Below are 27,857 nucleotides of genomic sequence, written 5' to 3'. Positions count from 1 at the left end.
TGGGTGCATTTTTAGGTGTAACATTTTTGCAGTTTCAGACATCACATAACATACAAGACTTGAACAGCCACACACGACCTCTAGTGGTCGCTGCGGGAAAAAATCAATCAACCAGGAAATTGTGAAATGTCTAGTTTCTAGAAATCGTCATGCTGACACGTGTTTTGAATGGATAATAAAAACACCCCTAATTTAGTTATTAATTTAGTATATGTATATACACCGATCAGGCATAACATTATGACCACTGACTGGTGAAGTGATTATCTCTTCATCACAGCACCTGTTAGTGGGTGGGATATATTAGGCAGCAAGTGAACATTTTGTCCTCAAAGTTGACGTGTTAGAAGCAGGAAAAATGGGCAAGCGTAAGGATTTGAGCTAGTTTGACACAAAGCAAAAATGGTTCAGGAATAGTTTGAGGAGCATAACAAGTTTGAGGTGTTGACTTGGCCTCCAAATTCCCCAATCTCTCAATCCAATCTAGCATCTGAGGGATGTGCTGAACAAAAAAGTCTGATCCATTGAGGCCCCATCTCGCAACTTACAGGACTTAAAGGATCTGCTGCTAACATCTCGGTGCCGCACCTTCAGGGGTCTTGTGGAATCCATGCCTTGATGAGTCAGGGCTGTTTTGGCAGCAAAAGGCGGACCAACACAATATTAGGAAGGTGGTCATAATAATGCCTGATTGGTGTATATCACCGAATAACTAAACTGGGGGTGTTTTAAATATCCATATTTTTTTCCCCCACTTGCACTGTAAAAAAAAATTCAGGTCTCAAATTGAAAATTTTCTAGTGACAGATCACGTCTAAATTTTTCAGTTGGCCAAATTGAATTTCTGTGAATTGATGCAATTTAATTCAATTAAAATTCAAGAAATTCAATTTGGCCAACTAAAAAATGTAGATGTGATCGGTCACTAGAAAATTTTCAATTGAAGACCTGAATTTTTTTTACAGTGTGTACATATTTTTTCATTGGTTAATGTTGTTTTTTTACTGTTGCTTTGTTTGGCTTGCTTGTTTTGTTTACATGGTGCGTTTGTAATGTTATGTTGTTTTTTTTAAAGCACCTTATGTCAGCATCATGGCGCATGTGAGTGTGAAAGTGCATCATTTAATATTTCCCAAAATTACTATTTTTTTTTATTTTTTTTACTTTTTAATAATAATTAAAAAAAAATTACTGGAGACACCTTTAACGAATTCTTCCAGTCCCTGTTGCAGTCATGGTCAGCTCTGCTGAGAGGCGCTGTTGGACAGCAGAAGCTCGCGTGGAAGGAGCGGCCCGTCACCGTCACACGGTCCGCCGTCAGTCAGAGCGCGTGGAGCCGCAGAAGGTGGAACTGTCCAGTGCTGATGCTCTTCGAACGCTCAAGGTGCACTCGACTTTAGCTCCTAATAGCTACCGCCAACGACAACAACATTGATGTTAAGTAATTATAGATGTTACGCGATATTTAAAACGGTGTCCAGGAGTTGTACATTTTATCTGAGATTGTTTTCAGTTTCAAAGCTTCTTTCGCCCAGCCAATGGGAATGGACCGTACGGGCTGAACGGCTGGCCAGCATCGAGACATTTTGATTGTTTGATTGATGCATTCCTCTGCAGACTGACCAGATCTGCTGACCAGAGAGAAAGTTTCGTTTTATAAAATCGCTATCATACACGATGGTGGATGCATCTGAATGTTGTGTGAAGGTGATGTGCCGATTCAGGCCACTTAACGAATCGGAAATCACCAGAGGTGACAAATACATACCGAAATTCAAAGGAGAAGACACCGTGGTGATATCGGTAAGATGTCTTTACAGCTGTTATTAAGACGGACAGTCCCTAAATGAATCTCATTTTCTTTATTTGTACAGGAGATAGCTATATGATGTAACTTTTGATAAATATAGTCTATCACTCTATTGTGACTCATTAATGTGATCATTTCATATCTGTCTGGGTGAATCATACTCCATGCATGGCTCTTTCATTTCTAAAGGTTAGTCCTGAAATCAGGGGTACTTTTTTCCCTTTAGACAGTCAAAAATGTAATTTGTAAAGCAAACTCTTTTAATTTGGAAAATTGTTTTATAAACATTATAGCACCGAACATGCTCTCATTTGTTTTACTTCAGCGAAATTGGTTTTAGTCATACTTGGCTACTTAGAGCTATAGAACATTCCAGTAAAAAAAATATTGACCCTAAATTACGTGTTGTAACAATATGAGGTATGTTGTCACAATTGAACCGGTCATTAAATAACCTTTTAGAGGCTTTTGAGCAAAAATTGAATGGTAAAGCAGTTACAGTATGAAACACACACACAAAAAAAATATTTACAAGTAATATATTTAATAAATTGCACATTACATAAAATGTGGCCATTTGCCAAAAACCTGACATTAATGATTTAAAAAACGGTCCAAAGATCACTATTCAAGCTTTAAATTTAAAGTTATTTATATGAATCTTAATTATATAGTTGGCTCTTGTCTGAATGTACTTAATAAACAGAGATATTGAAATTTTAGTTTGGAGGACAGAATTTACAAAATAAATATTCTCATTGTTTTCATGTCTCACCACAACTACTTTGTTTACTTTAATATCACAATTGTCTTGACCACCAGTTGTGCCAGGTTTTTGTTATAATAATTTAGAATGGCAAGTCATCTCTCACATTTCATGTTATTTAATTTGTCTAATTCAATTTCACACTGGAAAAATGATTGCTGAATGAACTTCTTGCATTCTACTCTGCTTTGAATGCAGATGTGCTTGTCGGCCATATGCAAGGCTTCCACTTTTAGGGTTGGAAGTATTTGTAGTTACTTTGAAACATTTACATTATTATGGGTCAGAGCCTTTATTAATCCATAAATAACACAATATGGTAGTGGGATTAAATGAAAGAGCATTTGATACCTGGAATGCAGAGTCTATAGGACTGTTTTTGTGTGGGTGTGTGACGTGCTATAAATAAGTCGGAGTGTCGACACAGTAAGATACTGATGGTTTTTATGTTTTACAGTAAACCTCCAGAAATCCCTTGTGCAAACACAATAGCCCATATTATCCGACCCATTGAAATGGTAATCAGCATTACCATGCCTAATCTGCACACAAAATCGAGCGTAGCAGGTTTTAGGCTTCTGCTTCTAATGTTAATTCTCTTTAATGGTGCCCTGCAGGCTCTGCGCAGCCTGATGGCCCTAACGCCAGACATTCAGCTTTAGGATACAAGTGTGGTTTTGAATGGAGATCTGGTTAATATATGTACATTTATTACTGTCAACGTTTAACTACCTGCATCTCATTAGTGACTGTTGTTTAGCAGTGAACCTTTCAGTGCGGTGTCATGGAAAGTCTAATCTTAGCTTTAACGCAACAGATTGTCAATAAAATCAAATTCATTTGTGGGGGAAGGGTGAATTTCACACCTCCTCCCCCGGCAGCTCTGATGAACTGGAAATGAAAAAAAATATCTATCTATCTATCTATCTATCTATCTATCTATCTATCTATCTATCTATCTATCTATCTATCTATCTATCTATCTATCTATCTATCTATCTATCTATCTATCTATCTATCTATCTATCTATCTATCTATCTATCTATCTATCTATCTATCTATCTATCTATCTATCTATCTATCTATCTATCTATCTGTCATCTACCTACCTACTACCTATCTCTTGATGAACTGGAAATCAAAATTAATTTATGAAACTAATTCTGTAAAATAACTTTATGATACAAAAGTATATTTGGTCCATTAAGAATCTTAAATATCAACTTCCGCACCATGAAATTACATTTATTTTAAATCCGCCTCTGAATTATAATATGGACTTAAAATGTGATTAAATGAGTATTGAATTATAATAATTAGTAAAATGATTATAGTTTTTAATCAATGGCATATTAGTATTATTATTTGTTCTTAAAATATATTGTATTTTAACTCACTAATTGATCAGAAAATTCAGCAACTTGGCAACAATTTTGAATAAAATATTTTATATTTTAACATAATTATTTCTTTAAATATTTATTCATATATATTTTTTAAATAAACCAAAGTAAAGGGATTACACGGTTTGTGTTTGCGTATAAACTCCTTAAACGACTGTCCACCCCAAAACAATTGCGGGGAGATTTATATGACCGTTTGTGACAGTGAGAAATCACTACTCATTTGCGGCATGTCAATATCAGGCTGGGCTTGATGTTTTTGCATGATGAGGGTTGTCCGGTCAGCAGTGTTTAACGTGGGTGAAAACGTCTTATTATATGTGCAAGGCCACAAAGAGGCCCAGGGCTCCCGTGAGTAATTTACGTTGCCGTAGTGACAGAGGTGCCATTTGAGGGGCCAGGCCTGGCAGGGAACGGTTGGGCTGATTTAGTGGAATATTTAAGCAAGTCCACAGAGGATTGGGACAATCTTGTTTGACACGCACCTAGTCACATTCATGTTGCTTCTTGTTGCCTGTGTTTGCATTTTCTCTTTTATATTTTGACACCACCTGGAAACCCTTTCATTTACTGCATCATTAGATGTATTTGTGATGCACATAATTTATTTGAATACTGTAGTCTGCTACTATTCTACAAACCCATCATGAAAAGATGCATTATCCTTTCAAGCATTTGTTCAGGAAGTATAGGTTTTTGATTGAAGCTGGTGAAATCCTGAGCACTCTTGAAAAAGCCTTTGATGGTCCCCAGATAGTGTGCATAAATTATTGACTTAAAGAATGCATTGTCCTGACCACATGCTTTTATATACAGCTTGTGTTTGCGTTTATGAAGGATATAGTGTTCAGACTGCGGCACATGGATGAAAGTCATTTGCAAGATTTAGCGTACGTGTCCTTGGCTACTTTTACAGTGTTTCATCTGAGTTATTCACTAAATATAAAATACTTTTAAAAACACATCTGCCTTTTGACTGCAGTTTTCCGGTAATTATGTTTTATTACAATTATTCTGTAATACAAAAATGAATTACATTCGCCTGAGCGTATTTGCCACAGAAAAGATTGCCTATCTGCTGAAAGAAAGGAGAGAGATGGAGGGAAGAGATGATTGTTCTAGCAATCATGTTATTCTCCTCCACTATTGGCCAGGAGACAGGTGCTGACTATCAGCCAATCAGTGCATTTCTTTCCGGGTGAGATGTAGTTTCCGTGGTGACGGTCTGGGTTTGAGCAACAGCTCTCATTTGTGTCTCAGTGGGGATGCTTGACCCCTTCCTGCTTAATCAAACAGACAGACAGAGAAATCATGCAGTACTGGTGTCTGCAAGTGATGTCTTACCTACATAATCAACAGGGCAAATGCATGTCAGGGATATTTCATCTCATCTGTTTTAGGTCACCTGGTTCATACAGTATGTTAGACTTATTGATGTTTTAGTAAGGCATAGAATAGATCTGGATCTGTTTAGGTCTCTTCTCTCTCTCTCTCTCTCTCTCTCTCTCTCTCTCTCTTCCCATATGCTCCCATATTTGTGTGCATATAGTGAAGGAGGATATGGAAAGACAGTAGATACATGAGCTCCCCATGATATCTGTGTGCAATATGTAAACATAACGCATTCATACTTTATATTAGGTACAATGTATTTCTTATGTTCATGTTTTTTTATTGAGGTGGGATATGGGTAAGGTAAGTAGGTTTGGTGGTGTGGGTAGGTTTAAGGTGTAAGGGAAAATTCAACAGTGTAATGTAATTACAGAAGTTAATTAAATGCATGTATTTTGTACAATGTAATGTGTATGTATTGTACACAATAAATGCATTGTATCAAATGATTAATTTAAATGGCAGTATAGTTAGACATTTAATATTAAGTGGGACCCAGAATGCTAATGTTACTATACGTGGGTCATTGACAAATAAATCTTTAAAAAACTGATGCATATTTTGGAGTCATGAATAGGGTGGTCATACGTCTGGATTTTAAGCCCCCTGTCCGGCGTCCGGCGCAGCTTCAAGCCGGACACTCATTTGTCCTCCTTTTTGGAGTTGCGCTGAATTGGCCTAAAATAACCCCACTATAGAATCTTTATTGGGACGCAGCAGCATAGATGATTGACAAATGATTGGCTGAAAGCGGTGTCAAATAAAAATCTGATATATCATTGGTCAAAAGCGTAAACAAGCCTCCACGTCCAAGTCATATCATAACGTTAACATGCCGAAACGTCACCTCATTTAATCCGGAATGGACAAAATAGCACGAATTTGCCGTTGTGAAATGTTATGTTTTCTGGCACTGTGCCAGATTATTTGTTTATTTATGTATTTCTTTTATTTCCAGAAGTACAGAAATGTTATGTTTTCAGGCACTGTGCACTTTGCAAGACAGGTTCCTCTCTGTGGTCAGTTTTTGAAACAGACATCACAATATCTTGAATACAAACAAATACTGTGAACAAACACTTTTTTGCCTCTTCTGTTACACATAGGTCTACATCAAGATATATGGTAGATCAAACTTGTCTGGCAATGAATAGAGTAGGCTATTTCAGAATCACTGTATCATGATGCCATCGATATGTTGGACAAAATTGTATTGTAGTTGCGAGTACACCAGAGTCCAATGCAATTATTCTTGCCTCACTAAATGCCTCAAAGTGTCCTTCTTTTTGGTGTTATGGAAATGGCCAACCTACCCATACTTGAAATGAGCAGTTTTGACCAGTATTTGAGAGAGATCTACAAACCTTTTTACTCTGCCACAAGGATCAGTCGGGCTCCTTAGATGATGCATTGTCATGTTTACTGTTATTACCTTCTCAATTCATAATGAAAGACACCATTTTAAATAGTTTTTTTTTTGGACAGCCACCTGCATTTCGGGGGTTTATGATCACAAAACATAAAATAATACACTAAGTGTATATAACCTGTCTTGTTGGCAAGTGCTATTTACACTAACTCCGCCCACCAATGTCTGGTTGGGCCTCACAAGATTAAAAAACATGTAGCTTTTGAACGCAATTGACCCGAGTTCGAATCTGCCTTTTGCCAAACTTGCTATTCTCCTTTTTTCCATCACACATCAGATCGGAGAGGCATTCATTTTCAATAAAAATGAAGAAAATATTTGAAAAGTGGAAATAAAGTGTCTGACGAGTGTTTAATAATGAAGTATTTATTGGGTAGGGTCAAATATGTCATGAATTTATCAAATTATTTTAAAAGGAAATAATGCATTTGGCCACAAAAATATGCATGTACAGTAAAATATACATGTACAGTAAAAGACAGAAACATTCTAAAATAAGTATCCAGCTTACTATTTTGTATATTATTTATTTATACGTTTTTGTCTAAACAAAAGTTTAGAAACCATAATGGTTATACAAAAAAATGATAAATAAAAAATGAAGCAGAAATAATATACAAAATGTTAACATTTTTAGAGGGAAATTTAAGATGCAATACATATAAATACCAAACCATATATATGCAAAAAAAGAATGGCAGATTAACAATTAAAAACAGCTGAGGAGACTGCAAGGATCGCAAAAGCTTTTGTAGTAATGACTGTTTGCAAACAAATTTCCAACACTCTCAATTTTCCTAGCTTAGAATTATAAAATTATAGTTTACATAATTGTTAAAAGTATTCCACTGCACATAATTATTTCTTTGGAGAATTATTTCTCATTGCACAGCAGTTTCAAAGTCTCCATCTTACCAGCAGGTTCAGGCATCAGCTCAGAGAATCAAAACAAAAGAGAGGGATTTGTTGGGGCTCAATAAGATTGACTGGCAGTTGGGGGATGGGTTGTATTCATCACAAGGTCCCTCTTATTTTCTCTTTAACAATGTATACCACTGAAATCCTCTGGGGAACTTCATAAATAGCCGTTAGTCGAATCTGTGCGGCGTCAGCTAAAGAAAGAGGCTGACTGACCTCTCGATGCAATAATAAAATAATTCATAAATGAATACTGAAATCATACCTATTTATATGCATTTGGCTACAATAATAGAAACTTAATAGAGAAACTTTACAATTTAAGTCTCACTGATAAACGCCCAGCTTTTATCATTAGCTGTCTAATTGAGTTATTATTCATAAACACTGTGTGAATGTAGCCCTATAGTTTCTATTCAAGACATCATTCCTCCATAGTGTCTGTGTTATTAAACATTTGAAGCAACTGTCAATATCAGCAAAAAAGGAGGGTCTGATTTACTCCACGTTCACAAACACATGCAGTACATTTCATCTACAAGTCTGGTATCTTTTACTGTTGGTTTCTAAAGCTTAAAACTAAATATTACATTACAAATACATTGTAAAAAATTATATGATCAATAATTATGACAACATATGTTTTTAAATTGATTCAACCTTGAAACTCCTTTTTATTGAGAGTTCATCTGAGTGGTCCAAGACCCTAGGACTTTTGTCACACTTGAACCACGAATGCACAATTTTTTTTTACTGGACTCAAGGTTTTGTGGTTGAAATTAAAAAAGTAACAAATCCTTCCCTCGTGGGTCAATTTGACCCCCATAGGAATGAATGGAATGCGATGAATGCTCAAAATTCAAACTAAAAATACTAAAACTTTAAAAATTATTTTAGAATGTCTACATGTGTATTTTAATGCACTCTGAAGAAAAACTGACTTTAGGACCCAGTGGAACAGCTCATTTAGTGACATCTAGTTGCAAGTGTCATGAATTATCATGTTATATTATCTTTTTTCCACAAGAGGTCAGCAAAGACACCCAATATAATATATAATTGAGCTGGATTAAAAGAGTTATTCATAACATTTTTGTGAAGTTTTGTGAAGAATGTGCTTAAATTACTATTTATTTCTTATTTCTTGATAAAATCTAGTCATTTTAAGGTAAATAAAAAAATATTATCAAAATGAAATAAAATAAGCTTTCGGGTCATTTTGACCCGTGAGGGAAAGATTTGTTACAAAGTGTGAGGGTTAACTCATAAAAAAAATTATTTTCAGCTTTTTTTAATAAGTTATACAAGATTCAAATACATTTTTAAGTCAGTTTAATGTCATTTAAGTTGAAATGACTTAAACATCCAAGTTGATTGTACTTAAAAATTTAAGACAGCAACTTTTATAGTGTACCTTCTGAACTATTTTACTTGTTAAGACCTGTTCATTACTTATATCTACGTTGTTGACTCGATTGTTGACTAATCTTTTTGTCTTTTTAGGGCAAGCCTTATATCTTTGACCGAGTCCTTCCTCCGAACACAACACAAGAACAAGTATATGATACCTGTGCCAAACAGATTGTTAAAGGTTGTATATGCGTATAGTTCAATTAACAAGTATGAAAGGTTAAATTATACAGACCTGGAAAGAAATTAAAATGTTTGAACGATGAAACATGAATCTTGCATTTCAGATGTGTTGGATGGCTATAATGGGACCATCTTTGCTTATGGCCAAACCGCATCAGGAAAGACTCACACTATGGAGGTAAGGCGGAAAAAAGTATTATATATCATATAAAGATTCGTATCAAGTTCACACATTTCTATAGTTCAATAAAAAAGTAACCTTTCAGCACATGTACGGTGAGAAAATCTCACTATGCTCAGTCACAAAATGCGTTAGATTGATGAAAATCTCTCAGCATCTTTCATGAAATGACTGAAATGCCAAACTGCAGCAACAGCTGCAAAATGCCACTTGACTGCAGGCGTTGCCCTGGAAACAGCCTGTGCTTTCAGCAAGGGTTTTGAATATAAAGTCAATAAATTCAGTTATTTGAAAAATGTTTCTGAAAATGAATCGCTTTGTAACCACTGAAAGGTGCAAATCAGCATGCCAAACAGAGGGAATACTGATAACCTTATTTTAAAATCACATTACACACACATAGACCCTACGCGCCAGAGAAATGTTGTGTTTGAACTTCCATTTTTGTGGTAGGTCTGTATATTTCTATGGCATTGGCCTTGAAGAGTAGGTGAAGTGGATTTACTAACGAAAGTTATCATGAGCACTGTAATGTTTGAAACGGATGTCATAACAAATGCCAGTAGATGGGGAAGATTTTAAAATGAGTGGCTCACTCATAAATCCATAAGATCTTCCCTTCGTCCTGTGGAAATACAAACCGGAAGACAGGGCTGAAAAGGGGTAGGGTTACATAATTTCTATAGAACAGTGGATGAAGGAAATTCTACAGTGCAGTGCTTAGTTCTTCTTACATAATAATAAAGTGCCATCTTATCAAATATTTGCTCTAATTGTCCTCTACATCATGCACACAGGGACAGCTCCATAACCCCCAGCTGATGGGCATCATCCCTCGCATCTCCCAGGACATCTTTGACCACATCTACTCTATGGATGAGAACCTGGAGTTCCATATCAAGGTATGGACCCTTTTCACAGACCGTGATGACACGTTTCCACGGTTATTAACAATGTTTATTATATTTTAATTTGTAAAAAAAAAAAAAAAAAAAAAAAATTATAAGACTGTTATAAGAATTTGTATGAAACAGTTATAAGACTATACTTTGTTATATTACTTTGGCATTACATTTCAGAAAAGTAGTTAACGCTGCTGTTTGAGTGTTTCTAACACAACGGCTGAGGGCGTGATGGCAAATGAGTGACGGTCTCTATATTTTTTTTCCTCTTTTAAAAAGTCATAAAAAGTCGGAATGCAGAAATTGTGCTTGTAATTTCCGTTCACCACTATTTAAGTTTACCCAACTATGACAACTTCTGCTTTTGAGACATTTATTTCTACTTTCAATTGTTTTACTTCAATGAAAGGTTAGAATTTTTTGCATGAAAGATCAAAAGGATGAACAATGCAGATTTATTTTCACAGCCGCCTTTGCTCATATTTACCAAGTGTGCCAATATTAGTGGAGGGCACTGTATGCACAAATATAAAAACAATTATACAAATATATATATATTAATCTTCGTTGTCTAGAGAACATATGTATTAGTGGAATGTTTCTCAGACATAAAGTTATATAGGCTACAGTATATTCTATTGTTAATAAAGTATTGGACTGTTGTTGGATATCAATAAACTAAATCGATTAGTTTCAAAGTACAAAGCCACTTTTTAAATGTATTAATTTTTTATTTTTATTTTTTTTGTTCAAAAAAATTAACGGCCTCCCCTTTATCACAGGTCTCTTATTTTGAAATCTACCTGGACAAAATCAGAGACTTGCTTGATGGTGAGATAAAAACAATCAAATTCTCTTTCATTAAGATTCTTTTAAATTTGAAAATTGTAAATATTTTTTGTTGTCTAATCTTAAAGTTTCCAAAACCAACCTGGCTGTCCATGAGGATAAGAACAGGGTGCCCTTTGTCAAGGTAGGACAGATGCACAAAACTGTGTTTTTCAGTCACAGACATGAAGCATGAACACTTCCTTGATGTCTTTTGATGCTGTTCTGTTGCCAGGGTTGCACAGAGCGGTTTGTGTCCAGTCCAGAGGACGTCATGGATGTGATCGACGAGGGTAAATCCAATCGTCATGTGGCTGTCACAAGTGAGTGACTATTTAACCTAATTTCCCTGGTATAATACATCACATTCTGAATCAAACATAACTAATATACACAGATGTTATCTTGATCTTGTGTTACACTCTATTTTTACACATGGTCCTCTGATGTTACATTGTGTTACAGACATGAATGAGCACAGCTCCCGCAGTCACAGCATTTTCCTCATCAATATTAAGCAGGAGAATGTGGAGACTGAGAAGAAATTGTGCGGAAAACTCTACCTGGTGGATCTTGCTGGAAGTGAAAAGGCAAGTGTGTTTGTGTGTGTGTGTGTGTGTGTGTGAGGCTACTAGTGAAAATGTGTCAGAAGTACCGTACTGTCTTTCTAATTTTCATCTTTGTAAATTAATACTTTTATTCATAAGAAATTATATTATGAGTCTAACAATTTGAGAGAAAATATTTTGTACAAATTTGAATCTTAACGGTTATATAAAAAGTCTACACGCCCCTGTTAAAGCAGCTGGTTTTTGTGAAATTTCACTTCAGGTGAAGACAGGTGTGTGCCATTTCACATGGGCTTGATGATTTGTTAATATTACCCAATTATAACACTTATTTTAAGTTTATTTTTATTTGTACAATTTTCTTTGAAATGTGTCACTTTTCACTGGCGTTGCAAAGGTTGTAAGTTTTACATTATTGGTGCAAAAGTTTTTATATTATTTATCTTTGTGTCATTTTACATCACAAAAACCAGCTGTTTTAGCAATTAAGGGTGTGTAGACATTTTATGTCCACTGTAAAAATATATTATTAAATATTTCTTAATCACGTAATGTCATAATATTTGTTTTCTTTTTTGTGTTTTTTTATTTTTTTATTATAAAATGTTTTGTATTCTTTCAAATTAGAGTAGGACTCTCATATGTTCAATAGTATGTCTTAGAATTATAGTTCAAAAGTCTTAAAGTCCTAAACCTACAAAATAGGTATGAGAATGATATAATAACCCCATATAATATCTCTCTTCACCTTTCTGTGTGTCTCTCTCTCACACACACACACAGGTCAGTAAAACTGGAGCAGAAGGATCTGTGTTGGATGAGGCTAAAAATATCAATAAGTCTCTCTCTGCTCTGGGGAACGTCATCTCAGCCCTGGCCGAAGGAACCGTAAGTGCTCATCCAGTCTCATCTACCCAGGCGTTTTCTTTTTTTTCTTCCTCTTCCTCTCTTTTCTCTGAAATGCTACTTGTGCACATCTTGTGTACATAATCTAGGTCATGTATACACCTCACACAGTACAAAGCAATACATTTGCTTTATAAATTATGTATTGTCTTGCCTTATCTTTCTCATTACAGAAAACCCATGTGCCCTACAGAGATAGTAAAATGACCAGGATCCTTCAGGACTCTTTGGGTGGAAACTGCAGAACGACCATCGTCATCTGCTGCTCTCCCTCTGTATTTAATGAGGCTGAGACCAAATCCACTCTCATGTTCGGCCAGAGGTGAAGCCATTTTACGCCCTATAATATTTCTCCTAAAATGTCTAAAATTCAGTGCTGTGGTAAATATGTGCATCTGCATATACAAATAATTTCCACCGTACTGTCTTTCACGCAGGGCCAAAACCATCAAAAACACAGTTTCTGTGAACATGGAGCTCACAGCTGAGGAATGGAAGAAGAAATATGAGAAAGAGAAAGAGAAGACCAGAGGTCTGAAAATCATTATCCAGCGGCTAGAAAATGAGCTCAAACGATGGCGAAAAGGTAAAGAGAGAAGACAGAGAAAACACACAGATGAATATTTAACTGACGAATATTCGACTGATTAGAAAGAGATTTTTATTGAGTTTAATGGTTAATAGTTGTATTATTATATAGTATTGTTTGTTGGGACACTGAGAAACATTTCATTGGAATGATGCTTGACATTTGAAGCGGTTGCTTTGAAAATACTGGAATGGTTGAGAAGATGTGTATCATTTGTTTTTCTGTATGGCCAGTCGATTTTTGATGTAATTGTCTTAACAAAAGCTGTGTTTTTTTCCGATTTGAGTCCTGAAATGGACCCCACAACAAGAGCAGCCAGTTATTTTTTTCCTTCTCTGTTTGTCTGAGACTTATTAAGGCCATAGCCATTTTTTTTTTTTTTTTTTTTTTTTTTTGAGTAAAATAATGATGTTTTCAAAGTGGAAATTAAGTTATTCAGTGGTATACGTTAATATATTGTTATTTTGATGAGAAATTGACACAAAGTGGCCTTCATGTAAACCATGTGTGTACTACTGATGACACACATCCACAATAATTGAGAATGATAAATACCAATTAGCCCTGTTTACTCAGATTGTGGAAAGGTAAACACATAGTGACTCTAAACAGAAGCCCTGAATGCTTGCTACAAAGCACTAATGTATATGGCTGAATATTTTTACTTTCCTTTAATATTGTCAGTTACATATTCAGCCTCAGACCTCGGTCCAAAGCTTTGCTTTGCTTTCTCCTTCTATGAATCCTGAGATGTTTTTGTCATTCTCTCAATGTGTATCACTTTCTCTCCATGTATCCCCATGAATAGGTTTTTATTTCTTTGTCAGTGTTATCAGCTCCCTCCACCTCTGCACAATAAAATACACAGATAATGAGCCTGTATCATCCATCTCAGATTTATGAAGCCTATAGAATAACTGTGACTCTTTGTGCAGCTGTTCTTTCCTTTATGTCTAGTCAGTGTTTTTTATCATCAGGTCTGCAGGACTGTTTCCTGAAAGCCTTGTTCCTTTTATTAGTTAAGGAACTAGTGACTTAGCTTTTTTTTTTACTATTTTTTATTATTTTATTTTATAATTTTATTTATCCAAAGCCGTGTGAAAATGAATAAAAGGGTAACAAAATCTTTTCCGCTGAAGTTGTGTCTGAGTGACATTTCACTTCTTTATCTTCAGGTGAGGCTGTACCTGTTAATGAGCAGCACAGCAATAAAGAATCAAAGAATTCTGAAGCCGCTCCCATAATTGACACTTCGGCTCCACCGCCTGAGCCTCTTTCTGATTCAGAGAAAACACAGTATGAGGAGCTGATCAATGACCTGTATCAGCAGCTAGACGACAAGGTGATAAATACCTCTCACACGCTGTTAGAAATGTGCATCAGGAAGTGCAAGCCTCACAATTCAGTCCTTCCTCTCTCTTTCCCTCTTTTACCACAGGATGATGAGATCAACCAGCACAGTCAGCTGGCAGAGAACCTGAAGCAGCAGATGGTGGATCAGGATGAGGTGAGTCCGGCTCAGTAGTGGCAATAGAGAGCTGAACAGTCATGCCCTCTACAATTTATGATGTCACACATGTCTTCCCATGATACTTTGCCTGCAATGGATCTGAAATTGAAACTAGGAGCCATGAAACGGCTTTACCTTTTTAAACATGCATAGGCAATGGACTATGTTTATCAAAACAAGTGCTTCAGGTAATTATTAGTTTAAAATAATTTATGTTTCCTGTTGAGCTCTATCATCTCACTGCCTATACTTAGAAATTCCCATCAGGTACAAAGAGTATCTCTCAAGTGGCAGCAAAGCAAAATTGCTCCTAATTATACAGGTGGAAATGGAAAACTTAAATATAGATGTTGTTCCCATGGAAACATGGGCATTCTGCAGCATCTCTGTTGGGGTTTTCTCTCCTCTTTTGAAAGACTTGGACATACCTTTGTATTCCATTATTTCTGCATCTGTATCCGTTTTGCTGATGATTCTAATGAAATCTTACTGAACATCATTACAGTGACCACATGTTCTTCTAATGGAGGAAATAATGCAGCACATTTTTCAACATGATAGTTTTGCTATCACTGATTGTTCAAAAGTTTGGGGTCAGTAATTTTTTTAAATGTTTTTGAAATGGTCTCTTCTGCTCACCAGTTCAGCATTTATGTGATCAAATACAGTAAAAACAATAATTACTGTTCTATATTTGAAGATCAGGAATCATTCTTATATGCTAATTTGCTGCTCAATAAATAGTTCTTATTATTATCAATATTGAAAACAGATAATGCTTAATATTTTTGTGGAAAAACCATGACACTTTTTTTTTGGGATTCTATGATGATTAGAAAGTTCAAAAGAACAGCATTTTTTTTTTTTACATTTGTAACGATGTAAAATATTTACTGTCACTTTTGATCAGTTTAAATAATGTGTCCTTGCTTAAAAGTATTCATTTAAAAAAAAAATTTTTTAATGGTATACTGTATATACAGTGGGGCAAAAAAAGTATTTAGTCAGCCACCAGTTGTGCAAGTTCTCCCACTTAAAAAGATGAGAAAGGCCTGTAATTTTCATCATAGGTACACTTCAACTATGAGAGACAGAATGAGAAAATCAGAAAATCCAGAAAATCACTTTGTCTGATTTTTAAAGAATTTATTTGCAAATGATGGTGGAAAATAAGTATTTGGTCACCTACAAAAAAAGCAAGATTTCTGGCTCTCAAAGACCTGTAACTTCTTCTTTAAGAGGGTCCTCTGTCCTTACCTGTATTAATGGCACCTGTTTGAACTCGTTATCAGTATAAAAGACACCTGTCCACAACCTCAAACAGTCAGACTCCAAACTCCACTATGGCCAAGACCAAAGAGCTGTCAAAGGACACCAGAAACAAAATTGTAGACCTGCACCAGGCTGGGAAGACTGAATCTGCAATAGATAAGCAGCTTGGTGTGAAGAAATCAACTGTGGGAGCAATTATTAGAAAATGGAAGACACACAGGACCACTGATAATCTCCCTCGATCTGGGGCTCCACGCAAGATCTCACCCCGTGGGGTCAAAATGATCACAAGAACGGTGAGCAAAACCACACGGGGGGACCTAGTGAATGACCTGCAGAGAGCTGGGACCAAAGTAACAAAGGCTACCATCAGTAACACACTACGCCGCCAAGGACTCAAATCCTGCAGTGCCAGACGTGTCCCCCTGCTTAAGCCAGTACATGTCCGGGCCCGTCTGAAGTTTGCTAGAGAGCATTTGGATGATCCAGAAGAGGATTGGGAGAATGTCATATGGTCAGATGAAACCAAAATAGAACTTTTTGGTAAAAAACTCAACTTGTCATGTTCCGGGGGGAAAAAATGCTGAGTTGCATCCAAAGAACACCATGCCTACTATGAAGCATGGGGGTGGAAACATCATGCTTTGGGGCAAAGGTATTTTCTGCAAAGGGACCAGGACGACTTATCCGTGTAAAGGAAAGAATGAATGGGGCCATGTATCGTGAGATTTTTGAGTAAAAACCTCCTTCCATCAGCAAGGGCATTGAAGATGATCTTTTTCTGTGTGTACCTACGATGAAAATTACAGGCCTCTCTCATCTTTTTAAGTGGGAGAACTTGCACAATTGGTGGCTGACTAAATACTGTTTTGCCCAACTGTATGTGTGTATATATATTAATTTGACAGTCCTCTGACTAACATAAATATGCAAATTCTCCATTCTGTATCCACAGTTACTGGCGTCCACACGGCATGACTATGAGAAGGTCCAGGAAGATCTGAGCCGTTTGCAGCATGAGAACGACGCAGCAAAAGAGGAGGTGAAGGAGGTGCTCCAGGCCTTAGAGGAGCTAGCAGTGAACTACGACCAGAAAAGCCATGAGGTGGAGGAGAGAGGCAAGACAAACCAACAGATCTCAGAGGAGCTTGTGCAAAAGAGTGTAAGTACAATAAAGAGAAGGGAAAGGGTAGGGGAAGAATATCAGGAAAAGCTCATGTGACTGAAGAATGCATTGATTTTGTCCTATTGTTGTCTTCTAGGCCGCGCTGGCTGGTGTGGAGAGGGATCTGTCTGCCCTGCAGGAACTCAGTGGTCATCACAAGAAGAGATCAGCAGAGATCCTTGGTCTGTTGCTCCGGGACCTCAATGAGATTGGCAGTGTTATTGCCTTGAATGACCACAAGGTAAGAATGTACACCTTCATAAAGAAAGTTTAACTGCAAAACACAAAAGCCAAAGATAATTTTTTTACTCTTTTGATGAAAAATAAGCCTATTTTGGAGTGCATTATACTTCTAGGTGCAGCATTCCAACTTTGTGAATATTCATAGCGAATTCTTGATGACTCTAAACCAATGAAATGTGATTATCAAACTCATGCTGATGTAAACAAAATGATCGGACTCACGCTGACTGACAGATCCGAAGCATGCGCTGATATACACATATACACAGAATTAAAGTATTTTTAAAAATCTGTCCTGGCGAATAATCACGCAAATATTATCTGTTATGTCTTAAATGAACGTTTGGTTAACTGTTAACTGTTGTCCATGTGGTACAGTAGGTGTTAATATATAGGTCTGTCGCATTAATGTTAATCAAACAATGGTGGTATCATGGAGAGAAAAAAAGTTGAATATTCTTCATTGAGATATTTGGTTTTGACTTGGTGTGTGACAAAGTTGGTGTTATTACCAGGGATGGTTGGTATGGTTGCTAGGTGATTTTGGAAACTTTAACTCGATTTTTCTCAGAATTGACTTTGCTGACTCTATCGACTTTAAACAGTCATTTTTTTCCTGATTCCAACAAATCATGCATCATAACAATAACTCAATAACATAACTCATTTTTGAAAATGACAATGACTTCATTTTTGAGAAAATTGCACATTGCCAGCACAGGTCACATTTGTTTGTAAATTTCACCTTAGTTTTTATCATTGTCAAGAATACGCAGCTCACAAAAACATACAGTACAAGAAACACATGTGGAATATGTGGATATATTTACATAAAGCATAAAGGCGTTCAAAAGTTTGGGGTCAGTATGATTTTTTTTATTAGGGCTGGGTTCAAAAATATTGATTTATCGATTTTAATCGATTCTCATTTTTACGATCCGATATCGATTCTTAAATCCCAAGAATCGATTACTCATCCTGTTTTCAGTTGAATGAACAGAACATTGTAGCGCGCCTCCCATCCATTAAATCGAAATAATCTTTGTGCTTTGTTACTATTGATATGACACAAAGTCTCATATTTAAAATTACGTCCATTTTATTACGAAACTCAAAAACATAAATACCGTTTTGGCACTGTGGCGTGAGATCGATCTGGCACAGCTCAGCTCAAGAGAAGCGGCAGCGCGGAGTGCACGTGAACTGATCTTCTCTTCCGCCTTAATACCATTACAGTGCAAAATAAACATAATTGAGCATCTGAAAGTGTTAAAAGATATTGTACAACTTACGGAAATCTGTATCATGTCTCATGTGATCCCTCAATCAGTGTTTCAACTGTGGAAAGACGTCAGTAAAACAGCTTGTAAACAATTGTTTTTACATTAATGTCATGTAACGTCACATTTACCTCAGAAAACCATATCTAGTTATTCAGCTAGAAAAATGTACTTTAGAGAGGAGCATTTTGCTAAATATATGCCAATATCACATATTAATTATAATTTTTAATGTTCTTCAATATTTAAAGGTGTCATGAACTGGCTTTTTTTTTTTTTAAACTGTTGTCTGAGGTCAACTTATGACGTTTGTGTGGTTTTTACATTCAAAAACATCATAATGAATAAGTAATAGGCTATTTTTTGCCTTGGTTTTGTGGCTCTCTGAAAAACACTCGGATTTGATGGGCGTGCCGCACTGAAGACTTGGAAGTTAACTCCCACGGCTAGGATTGGATAAGATTTGCATATTTAATGAGCTTCAGCTACAGTCAGTCCTAATCGTCTGGGGGAAATGCTCAGAGGGCTCGCAAAATATCAAACAAACACAATGATTACATCACACACACACACACACACACGCGGACACACACACACACACACACACACTCACTCGCACGGACACACTCACTGGCACGGACACATACACTTCCCTGGCACGGACACACACAGAATTACCTCGCGCGGACACACACACACTCACTCGCGCGGACACACTCACGCACTCACGTGGACACACACACACACACACACACTCACTCACGCGGGTGGACACACACTCACTCACTCGCGCAGACACTCTCACACACACACACACACTCGCGCAGACACTCTCACACACACACACACACACACACTCGCGCGGACGTGGAGACACACACACTCGCGCCTGGCCCATAATGTTACAAGTCCGACCACGAGTGAACCAATTCAATAACACCTTCTTCACCCAGCGTGCTAAGGTATGTAATCAATAGATTTCAAACGATCTGTAATGTTATGCAAAACTAACACATATAAAAAAACTTATGCAGGAAAGATCCTTAGCTCACGAGTCGGTGTGCGGGGCTACAGAAGCATATTTATCTGTAGAGGCGGCGTCTAGGTCCTATTACGTAAGAGATCCGCATATTCTGAAAGCTCTCGTTTGCAGGGCCTGGTGTCAATAAAAGCTTTTCTTTGACTAACAAGGAAGTTTTCAGCTCTGAAACTTACAGGATATTCTTATATTACCATGACCTTTTATATATCAAAAGCTCAAGGGAAAGTTGATTTCTCAGTTCATCATCCCTTTAATGCATGAATAAATCTGGCAAATTTTTATGACAGACACCATTTAAATGTTTATATTTTAAAAAACGATTTTGAGTAGAAATATGATTACGTAATTGTAAAGTTAATATTATAACTTTATTATAATTTTTTTTTAAACATAGCCTAATTGAGTGTAATTTAAGTGTTTGTATACAAATCAGTAAATTTTTACCTTCAATATTATAGTAGGCTATAGCTTACTCCCATAGTTTACAGTATTAGTTAAGAAATTTGTTTTCCTCAATGTACCTGATATACAATAATCGATATTGAATCGAATCGAATCGCAAGCTTGTGAATCAAAATCGAATCGAATTGTGAAATTTGTGTCAATACCCAGCCCTATTTTTTATGTTTTTGAAAGAAGTCTCTTATGCTTACCAGGGCTACATTTGTTTGAACAAAATAAATAAATAAATAAATACCATGATTTTGGGGGGATTATTTGATGAATAGAAAGTTCAAAAGAACAACATTTTTACAATTTAAAAGCCTTACTGTCTCTTTTCATGACAAAGCTAATTCAAGTAATAAAAAAAATGGAAACAGAATGAGATCTACGCCGTTTGTTTGAAATTTCTCTCTTTATTCAGATGACAGAGATGAACGGAGGAATGGAGGAGGAATTCACCACGGCACGGCTCTTCATGAGTAAGATGAAGTCAGAAGTGAAGTCTCTGGTCAACCGCAGTAAACAGCTTGAGAGCACACAGACCGACACAGTGCGCAAAATGCAGGCCAACGAGAAGGAGCTCGCTTCCTGCCAGCTCCTGATCTCTCAGGTATGCATGGCTCCCTCTAGTGGTGATTCTAGATCAGAACCCTGTATGGGTGATCCTCCCTTTGAACTTTTATCTTTTTTAAATGTCCCTTTGGATGAACTCTTTAAAACTTGATACAATATTATTGCTTCAAACATTTAATCTGAAAACAAATGTAACGTTATGGTTTATCAGGAGGACCAGACATTGGTGTGTATGTGACGTTTCTGAGTGTGTGCTTGCTTTTAATGGACCTAGCATCAGGCAAAGATCAAATCCCTCACAGACTACATGCAGAACATGGAACAGAAAAAGAGACAGCTGGAGGAAAGCCACGACTCAGTAACGGAGGAGCTCGCTAAACTCCACGCACAAGGTCTGCGTGTTGTCAATAAGAAACAATGCATTGTTTTACAAAGTGATATTGTTTCATTTCGATCCAGAAAAAGCACAACTTGAATCACATTTTGTTTGTTTTTTTTTCATACAGAAAGGATGCATGAGGTGTCAGTCCTGGATAAGGAAAAGGAGCACATGAGCAGGATGCAGGACGCTGAGGAGATGAAGGTGATGAGCACAAACACATATGTCAGATGGACTTAAGTGCCTAAAATTCATGCCACAAGGTTGACTCAAAGTTGTCAGACTCAAAAAAGCAGAGCAGTGTCATTGAGGAACCCAACCAACGAATGGCTTACTTACAGTTGTTTCTGCATATTAAACTAGGATAGAAGAAAGTGTTTAAGGATATTTTAAGCTATACAGATACGCTAAAAGGCCAATTTTGCTGCATAGAATAAGACAATGTTTTAATATTAAAATCCATTGTACTACACAAAATTGCCCTGGAAGATTTACACATGCCATATAAATTCCATTTATATTCATAAATATGTATATTCTCTGTGTATCTGTGTGTAGACAACCCTGGAACAGCAGATGGAAAGCCACAGAGAGGCTCATCAGAAGCAACTCTCGCGTCTGCGAGATGAAATTGAAGAGAAACAGAGGATTTTGGATGAGTTTAAGGAGTAAGAGTTTAATCTCACTTGATTCCTGACTAATCGTGGTCACTTCAAATGTTAAATATTATTAATATTGAAGTATTCATTTTTAATTTTGCTTATGTATTGGTCAAAATCAGCACTCATCAAAAATTGAAAATTACTCAATTTATTCAATAATATCATGTTATCTGATGTTAGTGTGAACCAGGGTCTTCTACTTGAAAAGAAGCAGCTCCTGTCTGACTATGAAAAGCTCAAACAAGAGGAAGAGAAGAAGGACGAGAGACTGCAGAAGCTTGTGTGAGTCGACTGCTCGTATTGTTTGGGAGAGATTAAAGGTCCAGTAAGTGATTTCCGAGGAGCACTGTTGATATTTGAAATCAGCCCAAACAAACACTCCCCTCCCTTCGTTGCTCCGCCACCAAAATGCACAAATCTGCAAAGATGATGAACGACAAAAAAAAAGAAAAAACATACAGCACACAAGAGTATATACGTACAAGCAAGAGTTGGTAGCTTCAGACAAACAATGAAACTCAAAATTGTCCTGTTACCATAACATTACAACAACAGCATATCTTGTTTCTGTGAAACAGGAAAACCAATGTTAATCATCTCTGTCCGTTTTCAGGCCTCCCCACTCGGGTCTCTTAAGCGCTAGAAAGCTTTTCTAATATTACAGCGGGTCCTAAAGCTCTTGCTTGATCATAACCCTTCTTTTTCCAGTGATATTCCTCTGACATTTTCTCTTTTGTAATGTCTCTCAGCCATCTCTCTTTCTACACTCTTTCTTCAAATCTCCCTCTTGCTCCCTCTCTCTCCTCCCCCATTATGAGTGTATACGCCCCCTACTGCTGATTGGCTACAAGTGTGTTGTGCTGCTCGATCCAAAGCACTTTCTCAGAAATTGCTTACTGCACCTTAAACCAATCTCTGAGCAGTTAAAATGACAAATACTTCAGTTTATGCTTGTCAGGCATTTGTAACTCTGTACTATTTAGTACACTCTCTAAAAAATGCTGGGTTAAAAACAATCCAAGTTGGATTGGAAATGGACAAACCCAGCGGTTGGGTTAAATGTTTGCCCAACCTACTGGGTAGTTTTATTTAACTCAACTATTGTTTAAAAATGACTGTATTGCTTGCTTAAAATGAACCCAAAGTATGTTGGAAATTAACATTTATTAATAAGTTTAATGAATAATAATTAAACAATAAACATTTATTAAATTGCTTATTTATAAATGTTCACCTTTTGATTTTTATTGTTGCCTCTAGTAATGGGTTCATTTTAAGCCAGCCATATAGTAATTTTTAAACAATGGGATAACAAAAACTGCCCAGCACGTTGGGCAAACCTTTAACCCAACTGCTGGGTTAAAACAACCCAATCGCTGGGTTTGTCCATTTTCAACCCAACTTGGATTGTTTTTAACCCAGCATTTTAAGCCAGTGTAAAGATGCATTTTGATCAATTGTTATCACTTTTGTTTTAATTAGTTGGTTGAATGAGAAAAGGGAGCAAGCCAAAGAAGATCTCAAAGGTCTGGAGGACACTGTGGTAAGATTTCAATACCCAGCATTCCCTGAGTTTGTCTTTGAGTCTCTTTCTGAGTAGTTCACCTTGAACATGTATAGTTGTTGTTATATGAAATATTTTTTTAGATCACTGTCCATGCTTTTCTCTCTTCCACAAGGCCAAAGAGCTCATGACTCTCCAAAACCTGCGTAAGCTGTTCATCCAGGACATCAATAGTCGCATTGGACGAGTGAGTATCCAAAACAATTATTGTTCTCTTCATTTATGAATTTACCTCTGTTCGTCTTGACTTTGTGATATAGTATTCTGACCAACAACTGCCAGCTACTGTTGATACAAAATGATGCAAAACTTAACAATATTGAGAAGACACATTAATGCAAGATACTACAGGCAAAATCATTTTTATCATTTTTTATTTTATTTTTTACATGTTATTTATAGATTAAAAGCATCTGTAGATTTCAATCACAATACATATCTTTCAAGGCTTTTTCTCATGCACTGAGCAATGCATCTCTATTCAATTACATACACCAAACTTTCCACTTGTATTATCTATATTCTAAAGGCTTTTGCAGAGGGGTTTGTTGAAATCTCATTTTCCTGATTTGTACAACATTTTATTCTTCAAAACATGGTGAAATAATTTGTTTTCGACAATACTTTGACGAAATGTTGACAGTATTTTTTTATTTATGAGGTAATAAAAAATATATCCAAAATACCCTCTGTAAAAACATTTAGCTCTAATCTGTCAACAAAATAAAACAAGAATTCTAAACTTGGCTTTGTCCAAAGTTCAGATTTATGTTCTTGAAATGTATGCAAATGAGTGCAAATTTAATTCGATAATGCCTATTTGCATACTTAAAATAACCTTTCAGGATCTTAATGTATTGTAATTAAATCAACTGGGGAATTATGGTGATAAATACAGTATTAGTTAAAATGTTACCCTATTCACATGTGGTTCACTGAATAAAAAAATAAAAAAAATAAAAAAAATGTTTACTTTTGTTTCATAGAGTATGGAGTTGGACATTGATGAATCTGGGGGAAGTCTGGCACAAAAACAGAAAATCATTTTCCTGGAGAACAACTTGGAACAGCTCACTAAAGTCCACAAGCAGGTTGTTAATATAATATAATATAATATAATATAATATAATATAATATAATATATAATATAATATAATATAATATAATATAATATAATATAATATAATATAATATAATATAATATAATAAATATAATATAAATGTAATTCATTATCTATATTATGTAATTTAATGTATGTGTAGCTGGTACGGGATAATGCAGACTTAAGATGTGAGCTGCCCAAACTGGAGAAACGCCTGCGTGCAACTGCTGAGCGTGTGAAGATCCTGGAGTCTGCTCTGAGAGACGCCAAAGAAAGCGCCATGAGAGACCGTAAGAAGTACCAGCAGGAGGTGGACCGCATCAAGGAGGTCATCCAAGCCAAGAATCAGGCCAGGAGGAACCACACCGCTCAGATCGGTCAGAGCTGTTTCTTCTTCAGATTTCAATGTTGCATTACATCCAGTAGAGAGCGCCACATACTCAACAATACCACATCGTCTCTTGTTACATGATGACCAAATACTCTCATGCATTGCTGCATTTGTCTACCATGTATTATGCATATTCATTTACATTAGATTCTATATAGTTAAATGTATTTTAAATATGTTTTTCTTTTGAACCACGCTATTCCTTGTAGCTAAGCCTATTCGTGCTGGACATCATCACCCAGTGGCTTCTGCCTCCCCGGGCCACAGTGTCAGAGGAGGCGTCCCAAGCCCACGACGACACCACCAACACCAATCGCAGCACCAGCAGCAGCACCATCACAGGAACAAGTGAAAAACATACCACGTAAGTTTGATTCAAACAGTCATTTGCTGCTTTTCTTGCTACAACAATATTTATTGCATCATTTTTAAGTTCCTTCAGATGCATGTTTTTTCTCCTTAATTTTACTTTGGAACAAGCTGGTGTGATTCTGTTTGTCTTAATGTCGAAATGAATGGGTCAGTGCTGAAAAATGCTGCTAATTAGGTTTCAGCAGCATGTGATGCATCTGTGAAGCGCAAGTGACTCGTTGCAAAGTTGTGGTGTAACATTAGTTACTGTGCCAACTGTTTGACAAAGATGGAGCGACATGGTTATAATAGCTACAAAAGATCTGTGTCCGAATGCTTGGGAAAGTCACTGAACAGTGGACGGTGTCTAGTGCCATCTGGCATTCATTGAAATGTTGTCAGAGTTTATAGATCTATTTCAGGGTAGGTCACCTAGTCATGAAGATAACTTTCTTCATGTTCTGGGTGGCAAGAAAAGCCGTTTGTTGGCAATGTCATGTTTAGGGTGCTGAAATGTTCTTACTATTTTTTTACACTTCCAACAGGGGACAAAAAAATGACCAGTTCGATACCTGTCTGCACATCTTTCCATTCCAGCTTTGTGTGGCAACAAGGAGACATCTTTTTCCAATGCAGTCTTTTCTATTCGCTGGGGGGAATCATCGGGTCATCATTTACGAAGACTTTTCAAGTTTACTTCCTGTCCTTACAATGACCTCCACGCATTCATCCTCCTGTTTAAGTCAACTCCCTTCTTCCCTTCATTTATTCATCAGCCCTAAATGGAGATGTGAGATCTGTGGACTCGTCAACGAATAAACAAACCCGGACCCACACACTAAGACTAAAGAATATTGTCTTTTGAACAGATAGAAGTGCTATTTCATTGCGGCTTTTTCTCTCTTCTTCTTCTTCCTCTCTTTGGCTATTTTCTGCCCCGAGTCGCTTTTTATTTGAAAAAGTCTTCAGTGCTGGAATTATATTCTGATTACTGTAATTCAGCTCGTCTGTCATCACAGATGCCAGGTTAGTTTCCATAGTAGGAAGTCTTGAAAGATGAAAAGTTGTCACAACAATTGGAAGTTTTTACAATCTCAGGAGTAACAGAACCTTTCTGTGGATCTTTTAATTGGCACTAATTATTTCAGTCTTAATGGCCATTGAAAACATGCAGTGACATGACCGGAATGTAGTTTAGGAACACAAGTTGCTTCAAGCTTAATGCGCCATGATTTATAATAACTGGTATTACTGGATGCTAATTTTTATATTAATTTATTTTTGTATACATTATGTATTTGAATTGAGTTAATTTTATTTGCATATTGTCTTTTTTAGATTATTTTAAGTTCCTCGCAGATCATCATGTGTACATGTTTTTATACAGATATCGGTGCTTTGAAAATATTCTTTACTGTAATTTATACCGTAAGGTGCTCTGGAGCAAACGACAACTGTAAAATATCAGCAGTAATACCGCATTAGTGGTAAAACCAGGAATCATTTGAAGATTTCTTTATCGTTTATTCTTGTTACTTAAACTGACCTGTTTTAAAGGGCATGAAATGCAATCATTTAAAGAAAGCCAAAGTCAGAGACATCTCAGATGCGTTTATGAAAGCAAACGTGGAGAGATTTTACAGCTGATTGTTTATTTGCTATTTATGTGCTCAATTATACTGCATAATTTCATTATTTTTATATCATTTTATCATTATTTATTATTCGTGATATCATTAAAATATGAATGATAAAGGATTTTTTAAAAACCTCCTTGAGAGAGTACTACAAATATTGTTTCAACAGGTAAACCATGCTATCATGCCATAGCTATTTACAATCCTTTGCTAATATAAAAATGTTGCCTACTAACTGTCTGGTGTTAACTGTCTCTGGTAAGCTTTTGAGTCTACATGCTCAGCTTTGTTTTTTTTTTTAATCACTTGTGACTACATCAGTACATGAAAATGTTAATATGAAGAAGACAAAATCTTATTCAGTTTACTGTAAAGGCTAACCAACTCCATGATAAGTGTTGTGAGCACTTTCTTGAACTCTATTGTGGGATGTTGTGAACTGAGAAATTCATCTTAGGTATTATTTGAGGATCTCGCCTGGTAAATGAACTTTGTTCATCACTGAAATAATTAGTTTATCCTCTTTAGAAGATGATCTAATGTAAAGTACACAAAGCCCATAACTTAACAAGGTCTAGTGTTTTTGTATGTGCTTGGATGATGTTTTTCCCATAGCTCTATGGTGGCGAGTTACTGTACTGCACACAGAGACCTCTTAAAGTCGTGTTTGTCTTCAGGTTCTTGTTCATAAGTGTTTCTAAAGTTTCTGAAATGTGCTATGAACTTTACCTCAGCAGTGTATGGAGCATCTGAAAATGAGATCAGAGAACAAGGAATGAACTTCACTTGCTTTTATAGGTGAAGGAAGTGCCACAACATGGATATGGTTGGTAATGTGTGTTCCAAGATATCACGCTTAAAGCACACGTGTTATGGATAACAGGGTTTCAGCTACAGAGCGTGACTCTCATTTATCAGATATTGATGTGGAATAAATAAAAGTTTACTAAATGT

General features: G+C 36.3%; 1 protein-coding gene across 1 annotated transcript; it reads left to right on the top strand.

Moving 5' to 3' along the window:
• Nucleotides 1-1,319: 1,319 nt before the first annotated feature.
• On the top strand, nt 1,320-27,857 carry kif5c (kinesin family member 5C). The gene is made up of 26 exons (XM_079821125.1): nt 1,320-1,803; nt 9,223-9,310; nt 9,417-9,490; nt 10,291-10,395; nt 11,178-11,226; nt 11,313-11,368; nt 11,459-11,546; nt 11,689-11,813; nt 12,576-12,680; nt 12,872-13,020; nt 13,136-13,284; nt 14,463-14,629; nt 14,726-14,794; nt 17,025-17,231; nt 17,332-17,475; nt 20,665-20,853; nt 21,091-21,208; nt 21,323-21,399; nt 21,754-21,863; nt 22,038-22,139; nt 23,340-23,400; nt 23,537-23,608; nt 24,408-24,512; nt 24,685-24,901; nt 25,125-25,279; nt 25,812-27,857. The coding sequence occupies exons 1-25, from the start codon at nt 1,678-1,680 to the stop codon at nt 25,265-25,267; spliced, it is 2,895 nt and encodes a 964-aa protein (XP_079677251.1). The 5' UTR covers nt 1,320-1,677; the 3' UTR covers nt 25,268-25,279; nt 25,812-27,857.

Source organism: Gobio gobio (assembly GCF_949357685.1).
Source record: "Gobio gobio genome assembly, chromosome: 7".
Taxonomy (NCBI): Eukaryota; Metazoa; Chordata; class Actinopteri; order Cypriniformes; family Gobionidae; genus Gobio; species Gobio gobio.
The sequence above is the reverse complement of the archived record's forward strand: the minus strand, read 5'-3'. Positions and strand labels throughout refer to the sequence as shown.

What these genes read in the sequence shown, in the direction of transcription:
- kif5c (XM_079821125.1), top strand. Translation starts at nt 1,678, where the DNA reads ATGGTGGATGCATCTGAATGTTGTGTGAAGGTGATGTGCCGATTCAGG. An exon ending in CAGCCCTGGCCGAAGGAACC is followed by an intron (nt 12,681 to 12,871) that starts GTAAGTGCTCAT and finishes TTCTCATTACAG; the next exon opens with AAAACCCATGTGCCCTACAG. An exon ending in ATTTTGGATGAGTTTAAGGA is followed by an intron (nt 21,864 to 22,037) that starts GTAAGAGTTTAA and finishes ATCTGATGTTAG; the next exon opens with TGTGAACCAGGGTCTTCTAC.